The sequence below is a fragment of the Oncorhynchus mykiss genome, chromosome 30, assembly GCF_013265735.2.
Source record: "Oncorhynchus mykiss isolate Arlee chromosome 30, USDA_OmykA_1.1, whole genome shotgun sequence".
Classification (NCBI taxonomy): domain Eukaryota; kingdom Metazoa; phylum Chordata; class Actinopteri; order Salmoniformes; family Salmonidae; genus Oncorhynchus; species Oncorhynchus mykiss.
In genome coordinates this window covers 18,849,684-18,870,264 of record NC_050570.1, presented here as the reverse complement: position 1 = coordinate 18,870,264, position 20,581 = coordinate 18,849,684, and the positions used below count along the sequence as shown (strand labels likewise).

General features: G+C 45.6%; 1 protein-coding gene across 2 annotated transcripts; it reads left to right on the top strand.

Moving 5' to 3' along the window:
• Positions 1-1,097: 1,097 nt before the first annotated feature.
• On the top strand, positions 1,098-20,508 carry LOC110521478 (signal-transducing adaptor protein 2). Of its 2 annotated transcripts, none has more exons than XM_036968474.1 (13): positions 1,098-1,508; positions 9,793-9,864; positions 10,007-10,126; positions 10,213-10,269; positions 14,594-14,745; positions 14,841-14,972; positions 15,120-15,189; positions 15,944-16,046; positions 16,213-16,314; positions 16,679-16,750; positions 16,913-16,990; positions 19,158-19,301; positions 19,437-20,508. In XM_036968474.1, the coding sequence occupies exons 1-13, from the start codon at positions 1,416-1,418 to the stop codon at positions 19,490-19,492; spliced, it is 1,251 nt and encodes a 416-aa protein (XP_036824369.1). In that variant the 5' UTR covers positions 1,098-1,415; the 3' UTR covers positions 19,493-20,508. The 2 variants fall into 2 exon arrangements, with proteins under 2 accessions (XP_036824369.1, XP_036824370.1); XM_036968475.1 differs by having other exon boundaries at positions 1,468-1,508; positions 10,050-10,126.
• Positions 20,509-20,581: the final 73 nt, after the last annotated feature.

Genomic DNA, 20,581 nt, shown 5'->3' with positions numbered 1-20,581 from the left:
AGGACCCTGGGACTAAACACCTCCCTCTGCAACTGGATCCTGGACTTCCTTACAGGTCGCTCCCACATCTGTCACACTGATCCTCAACAGAGGCCCCTCAGGGGTGTACTCCCTGTTCACCCACGACTGCGTAACATCAACAGTGCTGTAGTGGAGTGGGTCGAGAGTTTCAAGTTCCTTGGTGTCCACATCACCAACAAACTATCATGGTCCAAACACACCAAGACAGTCGTGAAGAGGGCACAACAACACCTTTTCCCCCTCAGGAGACTGAAAATATTTGGCATAGGTCCCAAGATCCTCAAAAATCTCTACAGCTGCACCATTGAGAGCATCCTGACCGGTTGCATCACTGCCAGGTATGGCAACTGCTTGGCGTCCTACCATAAGGCGCTGCAGAGGGTAGTGCGTACAGCCCAGTACATCACTGGGGCCAAGCTTCGGGCCATCCAGGACCTATATACTAGGTGGTGTCAGAGGAAGGCCCAAAAAATTGTCAAATACTACAGCCACCCAAGTCATAGACTGTTCTCTCTGCTACCACACGGCAAGTGGTACTGGAGCACCAAGTCTAGATCCAAAAGGCTCCTTAACAGCTTCTACCCCCCAAGCCATAAGACTGCTGAACAATTAAACAAATGGCCACCAGGACTATTTATATTGACACCCCCCCCCCTCGCCTAAATGTACAAATTACCTCGACTAACCTGTACCCCTGCCCATTGACTCGGTACAGGTAGCCCCTGTATATAGCCTCGTTATTGTTATTTTATTGTGTTACTTTTTTATTTATTTTTTACTTTAGTTTATTTCGTAAATATTTTATTTTCTCTATTTCTTGAACTGCATTGTTCATTAAGGGCTTGTAAGTAAGCATTTCGCGGTTGTATTCGGCGCATGTGACAAATCAAATTTTATTTGAATTCCAAACCTTTGACTGGGTTTTAACTGGGTTTTTTTGTTACGGTAGTTCCCGCACTCGCGGAAACGTTTTGTTAAAATGTCAGAGCCCGTCCTTACCTGGAAAATGTGTATGGCCCAATGTGTGAAATAGACCAAGGAGTGTTTAGCCTCTTGTGGGCGTGTTTGGAGACAGACACTTGCCTTGAGTCGAGTGTCACTTGCAGTCGCCTGCCTACTACAGATCAACGGAGAGTGCAATTACCAGCTAAAATAGTTTCCAGTCGAGAGGAATCTCAGATGATAATTGAGCAGAAAACAAAAGCTTTTCCAAATTTCACCTTGGACTACTAACCAAACCTTAATCTGACAGGAACTCTCGCACTGAAAATATATATATAATTTCTCACTTTTTTTGAAGCCATTACTCCACCCAGGTGTTGTCAAATCACTTAACCAGGAGAGCAGGGAACTATTGTCCCCGTGCGTAAACTCTGCGTCCGTGCACGACACTGATGGCGACCCCCAAGCGAGCCAGACGACGGAGCAACCATTTTGCACACTGCTACTACGAAGGATACCTGGAGAAGAGATTATTCAACGACACGGTATAAGGATTTTGTGATAGATACATTTCGTCTATGTTTGTTGTCAGTAGCGGTGTGTGGGTAAAATCACTGGGGTAATTGCGTTGTTTGCTCTATACCCGTTTAGTTCATACTCCGTGATATATAGGCAGGGCCGGATTTGGCACACTGTGACTAGCCTAATGATGAATATGAGGCCATAGGCTACTCACAGGGATGGTCGATGTGCTCATCGTGATAATAGACTATCTCAAGATGAGCTACTTTGAAAAACAGTGCTGCGGTTAGCTTCAAATTGGAGGTTGATGAAGATTTTTTTGTTGTTTCTACAGGCAGATTAGTCTTCTCTTTTCAGCAGTTAGGCATGTGCTTTTCAACCTACATTTTTCACAGTATTGTATTTTGAAATCTCCAAAAGACAAACTGACAGCTGCAACCAACAATAGAAATATATTCCACATATGGTAGGACTGGCATACTTTGCTAGTGTACGGATCATGGCGCGCATGCTGCCCACACAGCGGTCTTTCTGACTGTAGGCATACCGGTAACTGCCAAAATAAAGGAAACACTGAGTAAACAAGAATATAAAGTACATGTTATGGTGTGGGGTGCATTTTCCTGGCATGGTTTAGGTCCACTTGTAAGAATATTTGCAAAAGTGGATTGAAGCTGTTCTGGCAGCTTGTGGTGGCTTAACACCCTTTTAAGACACTTTATGTTGGTGTTTCCTTCATTTTGGTAGATACCTGTATGTGCTTCATAAAACTTAATCCACATATTTTTATAAACTATTGATCCTCTGTGGCTAAATTATGCTCTCTGGTGTATTTTGAAAATTGAGAGCATGGTTGTATAAAAAATTATAATAAAATCATTAAAAAATGTCACAAATTGCTATACAGAAACCCAGCCTAAAACCCCAAACAGCAAGCAATGCAGATGTAGAAGCACGATGGCTAGGAAAAACTCCCTAGAAAGGCAGGAACCTAGGAAGAAACCTAGAGAATCAGACTCTCAGAATGAGGGGTGGCCAGTCCTCTTCTGGCTGTGTGGGTTGAGATTATAACAGTACATGGCAAAGATGTTCAAACATTCATAGATGACCTGCAGGATCAAATAATAATAATCACAGTGGCTGTAGAGGGTGCAACAGGTCAGCACCTCAGGAGTAAATGTCATTTGGCTTTTCATAGAAGAGCATTCAGAGTTAGAGACAGTAGGTGCGGTAGATAGAGTTGAAAACAGCAGGTCCAGGACAAGGTAGCACGTCCGGTGAACAGGTCAGGGTTCCATAGCAGCAGGCAGAACAGTTGAAACTGGAGCAGCAGCATGACCAGGTGGACTGGGGACAGCAAGGAGTCATCAGGGCAGGTAGTCCTGAGCAATGGTCCCAGGGCTCAGGTCCTCTGGGAGGGGAGGGAGAGAAAGAGAGAATTAGAGGGAGCATACTTAAATTCACACAGGACAACGAATAAGATAGGAGAAATACTCCAGACATAAGACTGACCCTAGCCCCCCGACACAAACTATTGCAGCATAAATACTAGCGGCTGAGACAGGAGGGGTCGTGAGACACTGTGACCCCGTCTGACGATACCCCCGGACAGGGCCAACCAGGCAGGATATAACCCCACCAACTTTGCCAAAGCACAGCTCCCATACCAACTAGAGGGATATCTTCAAACCACCAATTTACTACCCTGAGACAAGGCTGAGTATAGCCCACGAAGATCTCCCCCACGGCACAAACCCGAGAGGGATGCCAAACCCGGACAGGAAGATCACATCAGTGGCTCAAGTGACGCACCCCTCCTAGGGACGGGATGGAAGAGCACAAGTAAGCTAGTGACTCAGCCCCCGTAATAGGATGAGAGGCAGAGAATCTCGGTGGAGAGAGGGGAAACGACCAGGCAGAGACAACAAGGGTGGTTCGTTAATCTAGTGCCTTTGCATTCACCTTCACACCCCTGGGCCAGACTACAGTCGTGGCCAAAAGTTTTGAGGATGACACACATATTAATTTTCACAAAGTTTGCTGCTTCAGTGTCTTTAGATATTTTTGTCAGATGTTACTATGGAATACTGACATATAATTACAAGCATTTCATAAGTGTCAAAGGCTTTTATTGACAATTACATGAAGTTGATGCAAAGAGTCAATATTTGCAGTGTTGACCCTTCTTTTTCAAGACCTCTGCAATCCACCCTGGCATTCTGTCAATTAACTTCTGGGCCACATCCTGACTGACGGCAGCCCATTCTTGCATAATCAATGCTTGGAGTTTGTCAGAATTTGTGGGTTTTTGTTTGTCCACCCGCCTCTTGAGGATTGACCACAAGTTCTCAATGGGATTAAGGTCTGGAGAGTTTCCTGGTCATGGACCCAAAATATCAAAGTTTTGTTCCCGAGCCACTTAGTTATCACTTTTGCCTTATGGCAAGGTGCTCCATCATGCTGGAAAAGGCATTGTTCATCACCAAACTGTTCCTGGATGGTTGGGAGATGTTGCTCTCAGAGGATGTGTTGGTACCATTCTTTATTCATGGCTGTGTTCTTAGGCAAAATTGTGAGTGAGCCCAATCCCTTGGCTGAGAAGCAACCCCACACATGAATGGTCTCAGGATGCTTTACTGTTGGCATGACACAGGACTGATGGTAGCGCTCACCTTGTCTTTTTTCCGGATGCCCCAAACAATCTAAAAGGGGATTTATCAAAGAAAATGACTTTACCCCAGTCCTCAGCAGTCCAATCCCTGTACCTTTTGCAGAATATCAGTCTGTCCCTGATGTTTTTCCTTGAGAGAAGTGGCTTCTTTGCTGCCCTTCTTGACACCAGGCCATCCTCCAAAAGTCTTTGCCTGACTGTGCGTGCAGATGCACTCACACCTGCCTGCTGCCATTCCTGAGCAAGCTCTGTACTGGTGGTGCCCCGATCCGCAGCTGAATCAAGTTTAGGAGACGGTCCTGGCGCTTGCTGGACTTTCTTGGGCGCCCTAAAGCCTTCTTCACAACAATTGAACCACTCTCCCTGAAGTTCTTGATGATCTGATAAATGGATGATTTAGGTGCAATCTTACGAGCAGCAATATGCTTGCCTGTGAAGCCCTTTTTGTGCAAAGCAATGATGGCACATGTTGCCTTGCAAGTAACAATGGTTGACAGAGGAAGAACAATGATTCCAAGCACCACCCTCCTTTTGAAGCTTCCAGTCTGTTATTCAAACTCAATCAGCATGACAGAGTGATCTCCAGTCTTGTCTTCGTCAACACTCACACCTGTGTTAACGAGAGAATCAGTGACATGATGTCAGCTGGTCCTTTTGTGGCAGGGCTGAAATGCAGTGGATATGTTTTTGGGGGATTCAGTTAATTTGCATGATAAAGAGGAACTTTGCAATTAATTGCAATTCATCTGATCACTCTTCATAACATTCTGGAGTATATGCAAATTGACACCATACAAACTGAGGCAGCAGACTCTGTAAAAATTAACATTCATGTCATTCTCAACTTTTGGCCACGACCGTACACTCAATCATAGGAACTACCGAAGAGATGAGTCTTCAACAAAGACTTAAAGGTCGACCGAGTCTGCGGGCCCAGCCCCTGACTCACACATTTGAACAGTCACGTTTATTTATTATGCAGTTTATAATTTATTTTGTATAGGTAAGTTACCCACGTAGGCCTCCTACCTCCCCACCTCCCCACCTGATGATTAGCAGAGCGACATCAGGCTGTATACACTCATTGAGAGCAGCTCCTGAGTCTTCATGTGGTTTGCGGTTGCAGTGAAAAAATATTAAATATACCCTGCTCAAAAAAATAAAGGGAACACTAAAATAACACATCCTAGATCTGAATGAATGAAATATTCTTATTAAATACTTTTTTCTTTACATAGTTGAATGTGCTGACAACAGAATCACACAAAAATGATCAATGGAAATCAAATTTATCAACCCATAGAGGTCTGGATTTGGAGTCACACTCAAAATGAAAATGGAAAACCACACTACAGGTTGATCCAACTTTGATGTAATGTCCTTAAAACAAGCCAAAATGAGGCTCAGTAGTGTGTGTGTGGCCTCCACGTGCCTGAATGACCTCCCTACAACGCCTGCGCATGCTCCTGATGAGGTGGCGGATGGTCTCCTGAGGGATCACCTCCCAGACCTGGACTAAAGCATCTGGACAGTCTGTGGTGCAACGTTGGTGGATGGAGCGAGACATGATGTCCCAGATGTGCTCAATTGGATTCAGGTCTGGGGAACGGGCGGGCCAGTCCATAGCATCAATGCCTTCCTCTTGCAGGAACTGCTGACACACTCCAGCCACATGAGGTCTAGCATTGTCTTGCATTAGGAGGAACCCAGGGCCAACCGCACCAGCATATGATCTCACAAGGGGTCTGAGGATCTCATTTCGGTACCTAATGGCAGTCAGGCTACCTCTGGCGAGCACATGGAGCTGTGCGGCCCCCCAAAGAAATGCCACCCCACACCATGACTGACCCACCGCCAAACCGGTCATGCTGGAGGATGTTGCAGGCAGCAGAACGTTCTCCACGGCGTCTCCAGACTGTCACGTCTGTCACATGTGCTCAGTGTGAACCTGCTTTCATCTGTGAAGAGCACAGGGTGCCAGTGGCGAATTTACCAATCTTGGTGTTCTCTGGCAAATGAAAAACTTCCTGCACGGTGTTGGACTGTAAGCACAACCCCCACCTGTGGACGTCGGGCCCTCATACCACCCTCATGGAGTCTGTTTCTGACCGTTTGAGCAGACACATGCACATTTGTGGCCTGCTGGAGGTCATTTTGCAGGGCTCTGGCAGTGCTCCTCCTGCTCCTCCTTGCACAAAGGCGGAGGTAGCGGTCCGGCTGCTGGGTTGTTGCCCTCCTACGGCCTCCTCCACGTCTCCTTATGTACTGGCCTGTCTCCTGGTAGCGCCTCCATGCTCTGGACACTACGCTGACAGACACAGCAAACCTTCTTGCCACAGCTCGCATTGATGTTCCATCCTGGATGAGCTGCACTACCTGAGACACTTGTGTGGGTTGTAGACTCCGTCTCATGCTACCACTAGAGTGAAAGCACCGCCAGCATTCAAAAGTGACCAAAACATCAGCCAGGAAGCATATGAACTGAGAAGTGGTCTGTGGTCCCCACCTGCAGAACCACTCCTTTATTGGGGGTGTCTTGCTAATTGCCTATAATTTTCACCTGTTGTCTATTCCATTTGCACAACAGCATGTGAAATTTATTGTAAATCTGTGTTGCTTCCTAAGTGGACCGTTTGATTTCACAGAAGTGTGATTGACTTGGAGTTACATTGTGTTGTTTAAGTGTTCCCTTTATTTTTTTGAGCAGTGTATATAAGGCTTGACTATGCCGTTCGGCCATCGGTCACCCATATATTTATATGTACATATTCCTTTACATTCCTTTACACTTGTGTGTATTAGGTAGTTGTGAAATTGTTAGTTTTCTTGTTAGATATTACTGCACGGTCAGAACTAGAAGCACAAGCATTTCGCTACACTCGCATTAACATCTGCTAACCATGTGAATGTGACCAATAAAATTTGATTTGATTTACACTACCATTCAAAAGCTTGGGGTCACTTAGAAATGTCCTTGTTTTTGGAAGAAAAGCACATTTTTTTGCCCATTAAAATAACACCAAATTGATCAGAAATACAGTGTAGACATTGTTAATGTTGTAAATTACTATTGTAGCTGGAAACAGGTAATTTTTTTAATGGAATATCTACATAGGCGTACAGAGGCCCATTATCAGCAACCATCCTGTGTTCCAATGCCACGTTGTGTTGGCTAATCCAAGTTTATCACTTTAAAAGGCTAAGTGGTCATTAGAAAACCCTTTTGCAATTATGTTAGCACAGCTGAAAACTGTTGTCCTGATTAAAGAAGCAATACAACTGGCCTTCTTTAGACTAGTTGAGTATCTGGAGCATCAGCATTTGTGGGTTCGATTACAGGTTCAACATGCCCAGAAACAGAGACTTTTTCTTCTGAAACTCGTCAGTCTATTCTTGTTCTGAGAAATGAAGGCTAACTGGCCCTAACCACAATAAAAAGAGGAGTGGGTGGCCCCGGTGCACAACTGAGCAAGAGGACAAGTACATCAGTGTCTAGTTTGAGAAACAGACACCTCACAAGTCCTCAACTGGCAGCTTCATGAAATAGTACCCGCAAAACACCAGTCTCAACGTCAACAGTGTAGAGGCAACTCCGGGATGCTGGCCTTCGAGGCAGAGTTGCAAAGAAAAAGCCATATCTCATCTGACTTGTTGGAAAGGTGGCATCTTATGATGGTGCCATGTTGAAAGTCACTGAGCTTTTCAGTGAGGCCATTCTACTGACAATGTTTGTCTATGGAGATTGCATAGCTGTGTGCTCGATTTTATACACCTGTCTGCAACAGGTGTGGCTGAAATAGCCAATTTCACTAATTTGAAGGCGTGTCCACATACTTTTGTATATATTTTTTAATAAAAAAAAACCTGAATCGAATCTAATTTTATTCGTCAGATGCGCCGAATATAACCGGTATAGACCTTCCTGTGACATGCTTACTTAGAAAGCCCTTAACCAACAATGTAGTTTTAAGAAAATAGATATTTACAAAATAAATAAAATAAATATATTTTAAAAAGTAACACAATAACAATAACGAGGCTATGTACAGTGGGTACCTGTACCGAGTCAATGTGCGGGTGTACAGGTTAGTCATTTATATACTGCTGCTCTACTAATCATCAGATGGGGGGGAGGAGAGGAGGTAGGGGGCCCACATGGGGAACTGGGGGGCCTGTCTTGATTGAGTAACTTATAAATACAACATTTAAATCATTAGCATAATAAATAAATGTGACTGGTCAATTGTGTGAGTTGGGCTGGGGTCCAAGAGGCAAAAAACATACAAATACCAACCACAGGAGCCCGCTCTCAATGTTCAAAATACACCAGAGAGCATCATTTAGCCACAGAGGATAAATAGTTTATAAAAAAATAACTGTGGATTAAGTTTTATCACAAGCACATACAAGTATCTGCCAAAATAGTAATGTCTTAAAAAGGTGTTGGGCCACAAGCTGCCAGAACAGCTTCAATGCGCCTTGGCATAGATTCTACAAGTGGACCTAAACCATGCCAGGAAAATGCACCCCACACCATAACATAGACTTCGGATTTAGTTTTTTCAACAGAAAAAGTTCAAAAATCACCGGAGAACATCTTTAAGATAAGACCAGGCTGTTGTGACAGATTAGATTGAGATATTGACCAACCTTTATTCTTCTCTTTGCAGACATGAGTTGACAGTGTTGGGGCTCTGTTCTGGGTCATTGGCATCGCGTGATAGTATACGGTTGTTTTATCAACAGAAGAAGCTGAAAGACAAATATGTCATTTACCACCGTTTCATTTACACTTCACCAAATCTTTCCCAGTTTGTACTTTTTAGTTGCAGGATAAAACTGTCACAAAGGTAGGCTTGATGGGAACTAGACTTTTAAATGTTTTATTTATTTATCTAGGCAAGTCAGTTAAGAACAAATTCTTATTTTCAATGACGGCCTAGAAACGGTGGGTTAACTGCCTGTTCAGGGGCAGAACGACAGATTTGTACCTTGTCTGCTCGGTGGTTTGAACTTGCAACCTTCCGGTTACTAGTCCCCGAACTGACATGAGTCAGTCAGTTCAACAGGATTTGCATAAATTACACTGGGTGATCAATTCTCAAAAATAATCGAATGTGTCACTTTGTGCTGAAAGCCACCTGCCTACTTCCATTACATTTACCTTCGAGCCATATAGCGTACGCTCTTATCCAGAGCCACTTCCAATTAGTGCATTCATCTTAATATAGTTAGGTGAGACGACCACACATCAGTCGTAGCAAGTACATTTCCCCTCAAAAGTAGTTATCAGCAAAGTCAGTGCTAGTAGGAAAAATCAAGTGCATGTATAATTTACATTTTTGTGTCAAGAGAGTATAGACTGATGGCTCAAATGATGCACATTTTCCTTACTAAGAAACATACTGTGATTTCCGTAACTGATTGGAACTAGCAAACCAGTTCAGTCAGCTCCAATGATTACTGTCAACACTCTTTATAATGTCAGTAGTCCAGCTGTTACACAACGGTATGACATGAACTATGGATAACGAGTTAAAGGTTATCTGAATCAGAAATTCTTGTCAATTGTCATTGTCTTGGGTATCTTTCACCATCTCTTTGCCAACAAGTCTTAAATCTGTCTGTCTGTCCAGGCATCTCGGAGACTATGGACATGCTTGTGTGGGAACACTCTTTTCTTCTTCAACAACACTAAAGACAACGATGTGAGTTACCTGAATGTAATGGGCAAGAGGAGGGGGCTATGATGGGACAGTGGTACATTAAATAGAAAAAAGAACAGTGGTGAATGTATTGCAGTTGGGGACAATCCAATATTTCACCTACTTGTGTGTGTGTTTTTAATAGTATGTTGAGAAACTGGATCTCAGTGACGTCATGTCCTTGACAGATGACTGCAGTGGAGACAGAAACCTGGAGGCAGCAGGATTCCTCCTGTACATGAAGGACGAAGAGATCCAAATCACTGTAAGGACATAGGGGACCGTTTTCATCGTCTTTATGCAACTTTATTGTGTTTAATGGTTTGACTCCCTCCCTCCCTCTCTCTACAGGCCCCAAGTCTAGAGGCTCGAGAACTATGGAAAGGTTTCATCTATTGTGTAGTTGAGGTTAGTGAATCAGGATACAGTTCATTCACAACCATACCGCATATTTTCAGTATGATCTTTTTTCCTGCTAATACCTGGTCAGTAAACTGAGAATAATACCTTTATCTCTGCTCTGATTGCCCTGGTGAACAACAAACAATGATATCAAAAGCGAATTATGCTATCACAAAGGGACTTTTCCTTTTCCTGGCAGTGATTACGATAATACCTTTTTAAGCGTGACCTCTCTCTCTCTCTCTCTCTCTCTCCTTCCTCCTTCCTCCTCTCTCTATTTCTCTTCCTCCTCTCGCTCTTTCTTCTTCCTCCTCGCTCTCTCTTTTTCATCTTCTCTTTCCTCTTCTCCTTCCTCATCTCTCCTTCCTTCCTCCTCTCTTTCCTCCTCACGCTCTCTCTTTCCTCTTCTCCTTCCTCATCTCTCCTTCCTCCTCGCGCTCTCTCTTTCCTCCTCGCGCTCTCTCTTTCCTCCTCGCGCTCTCTCTTTCCTCCTCGCGCTCTCTCTTTCCTCCTCGCGCTCTCTTTTTCATCCTCTTTCCTCTTCTCCTTCCTCATCTCTCCTTCCTTCCTCCTCTCTTTCCTCCTCGCGCTCTCTCTCTCTTTCCTCCTCGCGCTCTCTCTCTTTCCTCCTCGCGCTCTCTCTCTTTCCTCCTCGCGCTCTCTCTTTCCTCATCTCTCTCTCCTTCCTCCTTGCTCTCTTTCCTTCCTCCTTGCTCTCTTTCCTTCCTCCTTGCTCTCTTTCCTTCCTCCTTGCTCTCTTTCCTTCTTGCTCTCTTTCCTCCCCTCTCTCCTTCCTCCTCTCTCTCCTTCCTCCTCTCTCTCCTTCCTCCTCTCTCTCCTTCCTCCTCTCTCTCTCTCCTCTCTCGCCTTCCTCCTCTCTCTCCTTCTTTATCCTTCCTCTTCTCTTTCTCCTTCTCTGTCCTTCCTCATATCTCTGCCCTTCCTCATCTCTCTCCTTCCTCCTCTCGCTCTCTCTTTCCTCCTCGCTCTTTCCTTATCTCCCTCTTATTCCTCATCTCCCTCTCTCTTTCCTCCCCTCTCTCTCTTTCCTCCCCTCTCTCTCTTTCCTCCCCTCTCTCTCTCTCATCCTCTCTCCCTCCTCCTCTCTCTCTCATCCTCTCTCCCTCCTCCTCTCTCTCTCATCCTCTCTCCCTCCTCCTCTCTCTCTCATCCTCTCTCCCTCCTCCTCTCTCTCTCATCCTCTTTCCCTCCTCCTCTCTCCTCCCTCTCTCCTCCCTCCTCTCTCTCTCCTCCTCTCTCCTTCCTCCTCCTCTCCTTCCTCCTCTCCTTCCTCCTCTCTCTCTCCTCCTATCTCTCTCCTCCTCTCTCTCCTCTCTTTCTCCTCCTCTCTTTCTCCTCCTCTCTATCTCCTCCTCTCTCCTTCCTCCTCGCGCTCTCGCTTTCTTCCTCTCTCTCTCCTCTCTTTCTCCTCCTCTCTTTTTCCTCCTCTCTATCTCCTCCTCTCTCCTTCCTCCTCGCGCTCTCGCTTTCTTCCTCGCTCTCTCCTTCCTCCTCGCTCTCTCCTTCCTCCTCGCTCTCTCTTTCCTCCTCGCTCTCTCTTTCCTCCTCGCTCTCTCTTTCCTCCCCTCTCTCCTTCCTCTCTCTTTCCTCTTTCTCCTTCCTCCTCTTTCTCCCTCCTCCTCTCTCTCTCGCTCTCTCTTTCCTCCCTGCTCTCTCTTTCCTCCTCGCTCTCTCTTTCCTCCTCGCTCTCTCTTTCCTCCTCGCTCTCTCTTTCCTCCTCGCTCTCTCTTTCCTCCTCGCTCTCTCTTTCCTCCTCGTTCTCTCTTTCCTCCTCGTTCTCTCTTTCCTCCTCGCTCTCTCTTTCCTCCTCGCTCTCTCTTTCCTCCTCGCTCTCTCTTTCCTCCTCGCTCTCTCTTTCCTCCTCGCTCTCTCTTTCCTCCTCGCTCTCTCTTTCCTCCTCGCTCTCTCTTTCCTCCTCGCTCTCTCTTTCCTCCTCGCTCTCTCTTTCCTCCTCGCTCTCTCTTTCCTCCTCGCTCTCTCTTTCCTCCTCGCTCTCTCTTTCCTCCTCGCTCTCTTTCCTCCTCGCTCTCTCTTTCCTCCTCGCTCTCTCTTTCCTCCTTGCTCTCTCTTTCCTCCTCCCCTCTCTCTCTCCTTCTCCCTCTCTTTCCTCCTCGCTCATTCCTCCTCCTTTCTCATCTCTTTCTCCTTCCTCCTCTCTCTCCTCATCTCTCCTCATCTCTTTCTCCTTCCTCTCTCTCCTCCTCTCTCCTTCCTCATCTCTCTCTCCTTCCTCCTCCTCTCTCTCTCCTTCCTCCTCCTCTCTCCTTCCTCATCTCTCTCTCCTTCCTCATCTCTCTCTCCTTCCTCATCTCTCTCTCCTTCCTCATCTCTCTCTCCTTCCTCATCTCTCTCTCCTTCCTCATCTCTCTCTCCTTCCTCATCTCTCTCTCCTTCCTCCTCCTCTCTCCTTTCTCATCTCTTTCTCCTTCCTCCTCTCTCTCCTCATCTCTCCTCATCTCTTTCTCCTTCCTCTCTCTCCTCCTCTCTCCTTCTTCCTCGCTCTCTCCTTCCTCCTCGCTCTCTCCTTCCTCCTCGCTCTCTCCTTCCTCCTCGCTCTCTCTTTCCTCCTCGCTCTCTCTTTCCTCCCCTCTCTCCTTCCTCTCTCTTTCCTCTTTCTCCTTCCTCCTCTTTCTCCCTCCTCCTCTCTCTCTCCTCTCTCGCTCTCTCTTTCCTCCCTGCTCTCTCTTTCCTCCTCGCTCTCTCTTTTCCTCCTCGCTCTCTCTTTCCCCCTCGCTCTCTCTTTCCTCCTCGCTCTCTCTTTCCTCCTCGTTCTCTCTTTCCTCCTCGCTCTCTCTTTCCTCCTCGCTCTCTCTTTCCTCCTCGCTCTCTCTTTCCTCCTCGCTCTCTCTTTCCTCCTCGCTCTCTCTTTCCTCCTCGCTCTCTCTTTCCTCCTCGCTCTCTCTTTCCTCCTCGCTCTCTCTTTCCTCCTCGCTCTCTCTTTCCTCCTCGCTCTCTCTTTCCTCCTCGCTCTCTCTTTCCTCCTCGCTCTCTCTTTCCTCCTCGCTCTCTCTTTCCTCCTCGCTCTCTCTTTCCTCCTCGCTCTCTCTTTCCTCCTTGCTCTCTCTTTCCTCCTCCCCTCTCTCTTTCCTCCTCCCCTCTCTCTCTCCTTCTCCCTCTCTTTCCTCCTCGCTCATTCCTCCTCCTTTCTCATCTCTTTCTCCTTCCTCCTCTCTCTCCTCATCTCTCCTCATCTCTTTCTCCTTCCTCTCTCTCCTCCTCTCTCCTTCCTCATCTCTCTCTCTCCTTCCTCATCTCTCTCTCCTTCCTCATCTCTCTCTCCTTCCTCATCTCTCTCTCCTTCCTCATCTCTCTCTCCTTCCTCATCTCTCTCTCCTTCCTCATCTCTCTCTCCTTCCTCCTCCTCTCTCCTTTCTCATCTCTTTCTCCTTCCTCCTCTCTCTCTCCTCATCTCTTCTCATCTCTTTCTCCTTCCTCTCTCTCCTCCTCTCTCCTTCCTCATCTCTCTCTCCTTCCTCCTCCTCTCTCCTTCCTCCTCTCTCTCTCCCTCCTCCTCTCTCCTTCCTCATCTCTCTCTCCTTCCTCATCTCTCTCTCCTTCCTCATCTCTCTCTCCTTCCTCCTCCTCTCTCCTTCCTCATCTCTCTCTCCTTCCTCCTCCTCTCTCCTTCCTCATCTCTCTCTCCTTCCTCCTCTCTCTCTCCTTCCTCCTCCTCTCTCCTTCCTCATCTCTCTCTCCTTCCTCCTCCTCTCTCCTTCCTCATCTCTCTCTCCTTCCTCCTCCTCTCTCCTTCCTCATCTCTCTCTCCTTCTTCATCTCTCTCTCCTTCCTCCTCCTCTCTCCTTCCTCCTCTCTCTCTCCTTCCTCCTCATCTCTCTCTCCTTCCTCCTCTCTCTCTCCTTCCTCCTCCTCTCTCCTTCCTCATCTCTCTCTCCTTCCTCCTCCTCTCTCCTTCCTCATCTCTCTCTCTTTCCTCCTTGCTCTCTCTTTCCTCCTCCCCTCTCTCTCTCCTTCTCCCTCTCTTTCCTCCTCGCTCATTCCTCCTCCTTTCTCATCTCTTTCTCCTTCCTCCTCTCTCTCCTCATCTCTCCTCATCTCTTTCTCCTTCCTCTCTCTCCTCCTCTCTCCTTCCTCATCTCTCTCTCCTTCCTCCTCTCTCTCTCCTTCCTCCTCTCTCTTCCTCTTAGTTCTTTTTGTATCTCTCTGCATTCACAGACAGTATAATGTCAGTGTTTATTGGCATTGTATAATTATATATGTGGGGAATTTGATAGGATTAGACAACATAGCTCAGCCAATATTGTCTCAGAAATTACAGTATTAAACAGTCCCTGTGTGTCTCTCCCTCCAGCTGTCAGTGCCCAGCTCACTCAACCTGCTGCCTGGCCAGATCCACATGATGAGGGAGACAGTGGAGACAGAGCGGGAGAGACGGAACAACCTGTCCCGTACCCTTGCTGCAGCATCCAGCTCCAACCTCAGTCTCGTTGAGGACATGCCTGAGTAAGCATACACTAAACTAATGGATTTTGCCTAACTCTGTATAGGCTTTGATTTCCTCTGTTCAGATGTGTTATATGTGGATGGTCTGTGTGCAGGTGTTACCAGCCAGTGTCTCGTATCGAGGCAGAGATTATGTTGGAAAGACACTCTGACCGTGGGAACCTGCTCTTGCGGCCCAGCAGGGACGGAGTCTCATTGGCTGTCACCACTCGACAGGACCTCAATGGGTATGCTCCCCCCCCCCCCTTCCCCCTCAATTCCCGACAATGATATCTGCAGTACAGTCAAAGAAAATGCATGTCACATGATCATTTGATTATTACTTATAATTCATTAATGTGCCACTCCTTGATAACGTATCTCTCTTCGGTCAGGTCTGTATTCAGACACTATCGCGTGGATAGGAAACATGACGGAGGATACACATTCGATGTAGAGACTCCAGTGAGTATTTCAAATGGATTCCTGCTTCCTCCTTCCTGAATACACATGCTTGTCAACTGCCACACACAATACTTTAATGCAAAATATTACATTTAAAGAAAGTTATTTTCTTCATGGCAAATAACAATGTTGCACTTTTCCTCAATCTAAACTTATGAAAGTGAATTCTCGTTGTGACCCTAGAGAGGCATTGAACCTCAGGTTAACCCAAAAGGAGGGCGTGATAAGGGAGACTGATGAAATATTCCACAGGTACTCACAGGACAATAAACCATAACAGATTGTCTTTGCCTGCCCCCGTTTTCTCCTGATTTACGGACAACTCAATCAGTATGATAATACATCTTACCTTTATTGGTCCTTTCTGAAGTGATGAGCGGGACAAGGCCTTAGTTCTGCTGTAGGCGATCTCTGAGATTTTAACTCTGATTGATTGCTGGTACAGTGTGTACTAAATGTTTCTCTAAATGAGTCATGTTGACTCGGTCTGTTTTCAGGCATAGGCTGCACTCACACAGGCAGACTGATTCTGATACCGGCCAATTCTGATATTTTTTCTACTAATTGGTCTTTTGACTAATCACATCAGATATTTTCACAGCAGATCTTTTTCAGAGCTGATCTTATTGGACAAAATACCAATTAGTGAAAAAAAAGATCCGATTTGAGCTGCCTGTCTGAATGCAGCCATATTGACAGGCTGTTTTCAGCTGTGGTGTATGCAGTTTGTTAATGATATGGGTTCTGCCTGTAGATCCCCTGTGCCACACTGCATGGTGTCATCAACTGTCTTGTGGAGAAGACTAATGGAGCTCTGACACCCTTCATTATGGAAGGACCCTACGAAGAGAGCATCAGTAAGAAAGAGCACACACACCCCATTTACTACCATTTATTCTCTCGCTCTCGCTCTCTAATTCTCAGTTTTTCCCTGTGTTTCTGTTAATTGTCCATCTTAAGTTAAATATGGCTCTGGCTTATCAGTCGTGTTGGTCATAACATTAATACCCGCTGTCTATGCAGCGTTTGTTCAGGCAAATGAGGAGAGTGGAGAGAAGAGTCTGCGGTGCGCCCCCAGTACTCCCATGCCCCCTGTGCCAGTCCCTGCCCTCCCTCCCAAACCAGGTATACAGACCTCCCTTACTGGGACCTCCTTGACCCTGTTAACAATCACACACACCTTTACAATGGCACCATGTTGGCTTTACATCAAGAGTATCATCTCTAACCAACTTTACAACTATAGCTCTCATTAAAATAAGGAATTGGCCGCTAACACACATTTTTGGACAGGTAGACAAGACCGGTAGTTAATTTGTGTGGTGTTAGACTATATGATGTAAGACCATGGGAAAGGATCTGATCCTAGATCTACTTGGCAACTTCTTTCTCAAGCTTCAAATGATCAATGTTTTGCCTTAATAATGACCAGATTCAATGAGTTGTAATGGAAAGAGGACATAAAAGGAATATTGTGTTTTAATCCCAGGTCCAAGAGAGCGCGTGCCAACTCCAGAGTCTGAGTCAGATAGAGGGGAGATCCTTTACCTCAATGACACCCGTGAGTACTATCATTCCTCTGTCCCCCCTGCGCTCCATCTTCCAACACACTTCAGGTATGACTTCATTCCTCTGTCCCCCCTGCGCTCCATCTTCCAACACACTTCAGGTATGACTTCATTCCTCACCCTCTGTTGCTATTCCTGTTTGTGTGCTTTTCTAGAGCAAGAAAAGGAAGAAGGCACTGCAGTGCAGGCTGCTCACCCCCTTCAGCCTCCTCCCACACCTTTCCGTCTGCCAAGTGAGTCCCACTATCTTAAGACTACTGGTACTTTAGGAGAGATTGGGGTGAGTTGAGCCAAAGGGTTCCTTTTTTTTCTTGGAAACCATGCATTTTATAATTTGACCAAATATTTAGGAAGAGGTCATCATTTCATGGAGTCTGTGAAGGAAGAAACCACATGGAAAATGTGGTAAGCAAGTTAGATCCAATAAACGGATTTTCACAAATTTTCACAAAGATTTTTTGATGCTTGTATCAAAACAAAAGTATATCATTTTAAGATTGTTCTGTACTTTAGATTGGGTTTCTATAACCTACAATATGAGGTCCTAAACCTAGCATGAAAGTGCATCCTTGTAGCTGTGTGGGCTAATATATTCCAAATATTTGCCATGGGGGGGGGGGAGTTGAGGAAATGGAATGTCGAGCAAATTGAAGTGTCAAACCGATTTTCTACAATGCGATTTTCTGGATTTTTGTTTTAGATTCCGTCTCTCACAGTTGAAGTGTACCTATGATTAAAAAAAATACAGACCTCTACATGCTTTGTAAGTAGGAAAACCTGCAAAATCGGCAGTGTATCAAATACTTGTTCTCCCCACTGTATGTAGATACCCTATGGATGCAAAAGTATGTGGACACCCTTTCAAATGAGTGGATTTGGCTATTTCAGCCACACCCGTTGCTGACAGGTGTATAAAATTGAGCACACAGCCATGCACTCTCCATAGACAAACATTGGCAGTAGAATGGCCTCACTGAAGAGCTCAGTGACTTTCAACATGGCACCGTCATAGGATGACACCTTTCCAACAAGTCAGTTTGTCAAATTTCTGCCCTGCTAGAGCTGCCCCGGTTTACTGTAAGTGCTGTTATTGTGAAGTGGAAACGTCTTGGAGTAACAACAGCTCAGCCACAAAGTGGTAGGCCACACAAGCTCACAGAATGTGACTGCCAGGTGCTGAAGCACGTAACGCGTAAAAATGGTCTGTTCTCGGTTGCAACACTCACTACTGAGTTCCAAACTGCCTCTGGAAGCAACGTCAGCACAATAACTGTTCGTCGGGAGTTTCATGAAATGGGTTTCCATGGCCGAGCAGCCACACACAAGCCTAAGATCCCCATACACCATGCCAAGCGTTGGCTGGACTGGTGTAAAGCTAATTTCCACTGGAGCAGTGGAAATACGTTCTCTGGAGTGATGAATCCCGCTTCACCATCTGGCAGTTCAGCGGATAAATCTGGGTTTGGCCGGATGCCACATACTTTTGGTCATGTAATGTATCTTTGTTAGAAAGAATACTATATTTCCCTTGTCGTAGGGATGCTGAATCATGTAGATAATGTTTCCACTCTCCCCGACTACTCTAACAACCTCGGTCAATAACAAACTGAAAGGCATTTCATGAACTTTTGGAGTAACAATGACTCAGCCACTTATAGCTGAGCTTACGGTTAGTCGACCTTCATCAGAGCATATCTCCACAAACAATAGGGGAACAGATAAAGCCATACAGCAAGCCAGAGGTAATTGCAAACACCTGATGTAATCTAAAGTACCCAAAAGGGCCACTAGATGTAATATCATATGGAAATACAGGATAGAACAGAACGTTATAGATGTATTTCTACTAGAACAAACCACACGTACACAGGGAATGTGGTGTTAGCATAAGGAACCTATACTCTCAAGTAGAGGGCAATAAAGCTGAAAAACAGCAAATGAAAGACGAGGAAAACATATAAAAGGGAAAGGGGGATACCTAGTCAGTTGTACAACTGAATGCATTCAACTGAAATGTGTCTTCCGCATTTAACCCAACCCCTCTGGATCAAGGGGGGGGGGGGGGGGGGGGGGGGGGGGGGGGGGGGGGGGGCTGCCATAATCGACATCCACGTCATCGGGAACAGTGGGTTAACTGCCTTGCTCAGGGGCAGGCACGACAGATTTTTACCTTGTCAGCTCAGGGATTTGATCCAGCAACCTTTCGGTACAACACTATATACAATGTTTGTGCACAATTTCGACTTAAAATATCAAAGGGACTCGTTTCGTGGAACCCCCCGTATTATGGTACTTTGTTTCATTGTTTTTTGTTTCTTTTTTGGGTAGCTGCTTGTGTGACACTAAATCTTCCCTTTTGGAATTGATCAATCAATGAAAACATTATCCCTTGTGTTGTAGAAGCTGAGAGGAAGACCCTGAAGCCACCACTGATGCCCCCTGTTCCGACACCTCGTACCTCCCCCAGCACCTCTACAGATACCCCTGACGCCAGGTTGAGACGCCTCGCTGTAAATTCTGTCCCACTAGACGTTGTGGCTCAGAGTAGGTCAACCGTTTTGGTTCTGTCTTTTTATTTAGAACAGTTCCAACCATCTACAATATGATTATAAGAAGTAATTGCTCAGGGAACTTAAACCCCTAAATGCTGGTTTCTTGACTCTCTTGTCTACCTTTCAGCCATATCTGCAGAGCTGAAACTGAAGTTGGAGAAGAGGTTGGCGCATCAACAGTGACCTCTCCTGGCAGCTATTCCATCTGCAGGTGAAAAAAACGACTACAACACTGGCCTCGCAACAAATTGGGAACACTCCCTCAACTCCCTACTACTGCCCTAAAGCTTGATTAAAATTGGCCCGACTAGGGCCAGTTAAGTGCTGTCGCTTATGTGAATTACAGTTCAAAGCATGTCGGATGGGTGCCGGATGCCGTTGGGTCAAATTCTCCCAGAGAATCTGTCTGTAGTCCCATTTATACCTGGTGCTAACATGCACCCTTTGTCATGATCTTGCCCACATTTTTAGACTGGTGTAGATGATTAAAATACACATTGTAGTCAGGCATGCATTGTCTTGATATCAATCAAGTGTAAACAGATCTGGATGATCAAACAATTGAAATAATCATTATACCATCCTCTAGTGTTGTTGACAGTTCGAACCTTTGTCTTAAAATAAATGCATTCATATTATTTAGAAAAAATATCTGTCAAATAATTTGCATACAGGGAATCTGGTCACATTTAATACAATGTGTAAACACGACAAACCTTGATCGGATCATATTGATCAGATCATGAAACTCCCATGTTAGCACAACGTGTAAACAAAGCTAATGTCTCTAATAGACCGACATGGGCTGTGTTTCCCTCCGTCTGGCCGCCTCCTACCCTGGGCTGCGTGCCTGGGTGTCTCCCGAGCTCGCTGTCAGCTCAGACTCTCAGAAGATGAATGCCTTATCGATTCCTCCTTCCTGGATCGTTTCATCCAAACCACACACTAACAAATTAAGACTGTAAATCGCCATGTAAATGTCACATTATTCACACCATGCATATTTTTCCTATAATCCAATAGGCCTACAGTATCAAATATTTGTCTATACCGGTCAGTGTTGTTTGGCTCTTGTTAAGTTTTGTCTTCTGATATAACACTACAATCTTTACTGGGAGCATTATATTTGTCTCTCAGTTCTATGTCAGAAAAGTAATGAAGCCAATTTGTCCTGATTGAAATAAAACGAATTACATGGATTATATCCTGTCTATATTCTTGTGAGAACAAAATGTAGTAGTCTTTACTCCTGAAATGTACACAATGAGAGAC